The 7,602-nt window shown below is 36.6% G+C and overlaps 1 protein-coding gene across 1 annotated transcript; it reads right to left on the minus strand.

The window, feature by feature from the left end:
- Positions 1-555: 555 nt before the first annotated feature.
- On the minus strand, positions 556-1,902 carry LOC129743017 (uncharacterized). The gene has a single exon (XM_055734962.1). The coding sequence runs from the start codon at positions 1,900-1,902 to the stop codon at positions 556-558; it is 1,347 nt and encodes a 448-aa protein (XP_055590937.1).
- Between the last annotated feature and the right edge of the window lie 5,700 nt (positions 1,903-7,602).

Raw genomic sequence — 7,602 nt, forward strand, 5'->3', positions numbered from 1 at the left:
TAACTTACCAAAAATGTGTAAAAATGGGAGTTCCAATTCAAATATGTGCTATCTTATCTGAGCGTGTCCTGTTTTGACATCTTGATCGAGAACTGTCACTAAGTTTTATGGCGGTTTAATAATCATGCACTGAGTGCTATTATAGAACATGCAAAAGAAAGCTTGGAGCAAACTTCTAGGTTTGTGTTTTATTAGAGTTTTAAAAGAGCATTCATAACTCTTTCAAAATAACTGAAACAGCATGTTTAATAAAAGTTTTATTAGCGTTTTCAAAACCATCTGAAAACATATGGTCGAAAAAAAATTATAATCATTCTGCATGACCATAATAAAACCGCCATAAAACGAGCTGCACAAAAAATGCCATAATTAAACCATAATAAAACTTCCTAATGCTAGTTGGCATAATCTGTGTTACTTGGGGGGGCTACATCACCTGATGAACCCGGTAAAATGCCGGGTTCAGTGTTCGAAGAAAGCATGTTGTTCATTTCAAAAACCGTAGATTGTCCAGTAACGTTGCTAAAGTTGACGATAGTTGAGCTGGGTGTCTTATCACTGAGCGCCGTCGTCATCAGAGAACATGTCCGTGTCTAGGTTCTCTTCATGCTGAGATATTTGGGAGTTTGTAATTGATATTTTTGGTCGCGTTTTTGGATTGGTTGGCGAAATTTCGTTTTGCGTAAGATTTCGTTTTCTGCTAACACTTCTCGTATTATATAGAATTTTTCTCGATCCGATTGATATTCCTGGTTCTTCAGTTGTAACCGCTGTGGATTTAGAACCACCGTCTTTTTTAGATGTTCCGGACTGTGATTGTTGATTGCTGGTCATATCGTGTGAATCTTTCCGAGAAATACGCTGATTTGGTTTTTGCGCCGGTTGTGAAGAATCTTGCTGGTCTTTTTGCCTAATTTCCCGCAATTCTTGTCGGAGTTTAGTAAGCTCATCTTGTAATAACGATATGAGTTTATCTTTCTCATTGCTATCATTGTTGGCTTGCGTTATGCGTTGTTGCACTTTACTTGAATAGGTAGGTTTACTCCAAGTTTGGTTTACTTCAGTTCGTGCCTCTTGAAATGTGATGCCTTTGTTGACTTTCAGGCGGATCACTGCTTCTTCCTTTTGGAAGGAGGGACAGTCGCGACTAGTCGGAGAGTGACCTTCCTGTCTACATTGCTTGCAGTACTTTTGGTTATCACAAATTTGTCCTGCAGTGATCGGGTGATCCTTGAAACAAACTGGACAAACCGTGCTGTCACATCTCTTATGGGTGTGACCATAAGATCCACAGCGACGACAGATCATCGGTGAGGGGTAATATGGACGGACTGGGACGCGTAGCAGGCCAAAACGAACGTATTCCGGAAGAACCGTGCTGCAGAAGGTAAGTACGAGAAGTGGTGTCTTTTGTAAGTCCTTTTTATTATCGCGTTTCATTATCCTGCGCACTGCCAAAACACCTTCAGATTCAATTTCAGTGAGAATTTCGTCTTCTTTCATATCTACTGTATCTGGTTGGTAAACAACACCTTGTACTGAGTTTAAGGTTGGATGCAGTACAACTTCAACGGGAGTTTTGTCCAGTAGAGTGGTCATTAGTAGTAGTTTCTGAGATATTTCTGGCGAAGATGTCCTCAAAATATATTGAGCACCTTGACCTTCTTTTATAGCTTCGAGCTGTTTGAGGTTTGTAGATCCAACGGCACGTTCTACCGATTTTCCTATGAGGAATGGGTTTTGAGGTAGAGGAGGTCGTTTGTCGGTAGATTTATCAATGGTCATTCTCAACTGAAGGAATCGGGTGACACCATCATAAGACTTGTTACGCAAAAACTGAGGCAGTCTACTCCGGATGTTATCAGGAGGGTCCTCCACGGGACCCGGATCACCTCCCGACATAGCGGGACAAGATTTGTTATACAATCACAATAACAGAGGCAATGTTTTTCTGCTCAATTCAAGTGAGGACAGATTTGTAAACAAGTGAGAAAACCTATCGATGAGTGACCACAGATGAGACGATGAGATGAGATACTCTATCTGTCAAATCCACGTGCGGATGAAATGGGATTATATAAAAATATTCTGCCACAATATTTCGCAAACCCGGATGGATTATATGTAATCCTGATTTCGTCGTAGTAGGCTGGGTAAATGCCAAGCTACAGCGTTAATAATAACGAATTATCAAGCCACTTATTTGAAGAAAAACCGTTTTAACTTTTTCCTTCTACGTCAATGACTACGATACCGAGTGAGAACCCGATAAGAACTGTGAAACGTTTTGACTTAAACTTTATTTGCTGGAGGTAGCTATGCCGATTGCTTCTGTGGTTGCTTAAGACTGATCGGGGTTTTAATCAGCTGTGTGTTAATCTGAGAGCACACATCAGTTGCCGCTTAAGATACTCTTCAAAGTGGCTCACGCCTTTGCGTGGCTTGAATTTACGCGTTAACGCAAGTAACGATGCAAAACTAAAGATTACAAGAATTCATTGAGGGTTTCTGAAGAAATTGTATTATTTCGATGCACCTGATGAAAGTAACAAGCCGCCAAATTTCCAATAGTGACACTCAAGAGCATATTAGGGATAAGCAAAATCTCCTCCCGGAAAACAAAGAGCAGAGAGAAAACAGCACTGTTTTCAGTTCGGCTTACGAGTGCAATCCTCTTTCGCTGATCATGCTCCACCTGTTATCCGAATTTACACGAGCTGTAAACAGTGATGCCACATTAAAATAGGTATTTTCGAACCACCAACATATTTTAACGGTATTGAAATTCGCAAAATTGGTATGAAAATCGGTTTATTGAGACAGTTTAAAATCGGTTTGTAGTGGTTTTGAACCCTACCCACTGCCCTACCTACCTACCTGCCTACCTACCTACTTAATTTTTATATTTTTAGCCGAAACTGCATAAACTATGAATCCGATGAGAGAAGATAAAAATTGTCAACTGAAATAAATATTTGACCTCTTAGTAAGCAATTAATGCATAAAAAAACAACATTGTTTTTCAATACATTTTAATGTTTGAATAGTGTAAGATATAAGATAAAATTTTTTTTTTGTTTATAAAAGTTTTTTATTTTTTTATACTTTAATAATGTTTTAATACTTTTACATTACTGAATCCTGCTTAAAACTGTGAAAAAATAACTTCAAGGACAATATGGGCAAGTATGCAGTTAAGGGCTAAAGCTAATGGCTTCTTATATGATCATGTAGATTTCAATTTTAAATTTTTTGTATAATTTTGATGATACATTAATTTTTTATGAGTTCATAGATTTGTTTCATAAAGCAATTTATAATAAGAGTTTCGTACTCTTATTTCTTCTCATGCTTATTAAATTTTGATACAGGTTTTCAAAGATTAAAAACATCGTTGAAATTTTAGATATGTTTGGTTTAAAAATAAAAAGATTTTTTAAGTATTCGAAAAAATACTCATGAAGCTTTCTGGTTAATTTGGTTTGTTTATATTCTAATTCAATTTATTTTAGCTGAATTCACGACTAGCGCAACAGTCTGCATAGTTTTTATTTATAGTAATCGTTTACTTTTATTATTCTGTATTGCGTATGTTAAAAATTATGAACAAAAATTGAACTCAATAAAATTATCTTTCTTTGACAACCTAGGCCCAAGTATTTTAGGTATTGATTATTTTATATGAGTCGATAGTTTTTCAAATTTCTCCATGTAAAAATCTGATTTCCTATGGATAATCATAACTTTCATCTCTCATCAAACATACAACAATCAAAAAGGAAATACACCCCTTTTAAAATTAAATCAATTGAAATGTCGAAACAATATTCAATCATCAGTAAAATCATTGTATGTTTGGTAAACAGAGGATTTAAAAATACCCTATCTGTAAGCGTAAATGTTCCATTCTGTATGGCGGTCATGAAATTCAGAATTTACCTGTCTTTGAACAGCAAAAATACTTTATAATCATCTTGGACAACCTTCAAGTGTGCTCATACTATAATCTTATGCCGATTCTCACTCAATCGATTTTAAAAAAAATAGCAAAACCAATATCTTTGAAAGTCTTGCTCGGACTGTAACAAACCTTATATTTTTTAACAAAATCTGTAAAATCGGTATGAAATTGGTATGTTTTACAAATAAAAACGGTATTCAGTACATACCGATTCTTGATCAAAACTTTGCTCAAAAATCGGTATAAATATCGAAAAATCGGTACGCGTGGCATCACTGGCTGTAAACGACTATGAGAGTGGCAGCAAAGTGTGAGAGCTCTTGCATCTCGGTGAGAGAACAAGAATTGTAGCCAAGAGCACCCTAGTGTTTCAATCATACAACTCAAAGTAAATTAAAATAAAGGTTTTAACTCTCACCACACAAGGCAAAAAATAACAACGATTTCTTTCCCGCTGTCGGCGTTGCCACATTCAAATCTTTATTCTCATCATAAAATAAAAACTAGGCCAAAAATATATAAAACTCTCTTTTTTAAATTTTGTTTGACTGTTGATACCATTTTTGTGCTTCCACTTTTTCAAATAACTTATTTCAAATGAAAATTAATTATCTAAAAGGGGTTTTAAAAACCGGCAGCTGCTTTTAACTGTGATATTATTCCTCAAAATTAATGTCATTCTCATAAATCTGAATTCTGTCTTTTTATTATTGAAATGTAGAATAAGATGAAAGATGTTGAAATTGATCGGAAGGGTAATTTTAATTTGAAAACTTTTCATCACATTTCATCGATTTGCTCCTCACGGGCCTACTACCTTGCAGTGGTAGATACGGGATAGATTTGTAGCTACCACCACACAATAGTAGGCCTAGCGTGGTTCGTCCCACAAGCGGAAACTTGCAGAACGAACGAACGAACGCTACAATTTCACATATGTCTGAGTTTGGTTGGAGGCAAATCTATAAGCATGAAAGCAATTGCAAATCTTATAGCATAGTTTTTTTTTTAAATAAACAAAACTTTTTGCTAGGTACCCACCATTTTACAACTGTTTTCTAATGAACACAAAACTGTAAAACGGACAGTCAACTTTGTACGGGCAACATGTAGGTTATGACAAAAAACGCAAGAGTTGATATAAATATTGATTAAAAAACAGCGATTGTATGTGAACCATTTTCAGGTAATTATTGTTGAGTCCTGATTTTGCATGCACATGACCATAAATTATGTTCCAAAATTATACGACTGGCAATAATTGAAAACCATACATGCCTCGACTGGAGGCCCATCATTATGACTGGCACATACGTGACCGCATTTCCGATATTCTGAGGACTCTCTCCATCCATCCTTTATACCACACGATGGTCATTTTCATGCTTCATTTCTGCCCACAAAAATAAGATAATCATGATATTCATTCTCTCCAGGTCGATAGTGAGCAGCCCGGGTAAGGGGGGATGATGATGAATCCCCCATTCTTCAGCTGGTTTGCTCGCCAGGCGTAATATTTACATCATAACATATAGTTGTTGTTTGATTCGAAGCTACCACCGTGAAGACGATGATAGTACCCTTCCATAATGACGATGTCGACGACGACGAGAATGAAAACAACGTAACAACAACCATGTTTGTGCCCTGCAATCCGTCAGCAATCCGTGGCCAACAGTTTGCCATAGTTCACATGATACAGTCCTAACCAAACTTAGGCCATCAGGTCCAAGTGCCTCCTGATTCGAACCAGGCCGAGGCCAAAAGGGGAAGGCTCATAAATTGCAAATCGCTGCTGCTGCCTTTGGCTTTCGGTTGTAGTCCTACTTGAATCAAAACGATCCATCCTCGGAGTTCACAAGTGTTGCATTTATTATGCTGCTGCTCCCCGAGCCAACAAGCTTTTCGTCTTTCCTCTTCATCCGAGTAAATTTCCCACTACAACCGACATGGGGAAAAACAAACAACGATTGATTTATTTTCTCTTTCGAAAAGCCCGTCTTCCGATTCTAATACACACCACCGCGATCATCCCCCCTTACTCCATCTTCCATAACTCACTCGCTGCTGCTGCTATGAAGTTTTGAAAAAGTTTGTGCTCTCTGCCCCTGTAGAGTAGGATCGACATTTGCTTGCTGCTTCCAGTGTGGATGGGATCGAAAACGATACATATCGGGCATCGGGCAAGAGACAGTTAATGTCAAAAACCACGACCAAGAAGATTCATTTCGCCACACAAAAGTCACTTTGCATTTTGGTTAAGACATCAACTGGCAGCAACGTCTCGCCTTGTCTTGTCTTGTGCTTTTGCTGGTGCAAAATCAAATATACCCACACCACATTAACTCGGCTATCCATTTCTGAGGGAGTTTTCTGAGCAAAATCGCAAGTGAATTCTATCCGGGTGGAAGCAGGCAGAAGCATTCGAGAAACATTGCAAAGTAGCATCATCGATTGTCGAAGTGATTGAGATTTCATCGGATGCCACTTTTCGTGTGGATGCTCTCCAGTGATGTGACTTTGAGTACCCGATTGGAAGGAAATATCATTCTACACCCACATTTATACTCTGAATTATTCTGTTAAAATCGATTAAATATAAAAAACTATAATAAAAACAAAGGGAAATGGCATTATTGGTGTTTGTGCTTAAATCGCTGATTTTGGAAGATTTTGTCAATATAACTCGATTTTTTTGACAATGTTTGTCTATCGCCCCTAGTTTTGGTGATATGAGCTTAGAAGTTCAAAAATAAATCAAATTTCAATGAAATAAATCATTGATAACTAATAAGCCAACATAAAATATGAAAAAACTGAGCTGATTTTCTATCTATTTATTAATAAACTCTTTGAAAGATTCAGATTCAGTATAGACATTCTTGTTTCAGAGATATATAGCTTCAATATATTAAATTCTGTAATTTGAAGACATTTGAATAAATAGCTCTACAATTATTTCTTACATTACTAAAGTAAATCATTGAGTATTTGATATTCAGGAGGTATATTCATTTAATAACTTTAAATAGAGACTTTTGTTTCGCAAAATATATATGATTCCATTTGTTTTTAAACTTCATTAAAATTGCGTAAGAATTCTTCTAATTTATAAAATTCTGAAAAACGATTAAAAAACATTTCAAACTTTCTTCACATAGGCATGACCGTAGGAACGGCAGGGCTTTTGGGAATTAAATCCCACCAACAAAAAGCAGGTTCGTTAAGAACGATAAAAAGTTTTTTTGTTAAATGTATCTCTTCATTAAAAGTTTGTTTTGCGAATCGGTTTAAAAATTGAATTGCGAAGCGGTTCAACACTGAAAAAAAAACTTCGGTGCATTAATAAATCACACGTGAAAAATCCAAAATGAGAGCGGTGGATTCGTACCGCTCAAAAAAACAATCTGCGTTAATCCCGATAAACCGTTTTAATTCCGGAAAATCGCTTTAAAAACCTAGCGAATTCAAAAACCCCAGGGGTTATGAAGAGGAAACTTAAAGAAATAATTTCTCGATGCAAAGACCTTGTGAGGACGTCAAAAAACCGATTTTTGAACCTATTTTGAAATTCAAGATGGCGGCTTCCGCCTAACTTTAAAATGCCTTAAATGACTGAAAATCGTATGAAACGCCCACAA

The sequence above is a fragment of the Uranotaenia lowii genome, chromosome 2, assembly GCF_029784155.1.
Source record: "Uranotaenia lowii strain MFRU-FL chromosome 2, ASM2978415v1, whole genome shotgun sequence".
Taxonomy (NCBI): Eukaryota; Metazoa; Arthropoda; class Insecta; order Diptera; family Culicidae; genus Uranotaenia; species Uranotaenia lowii.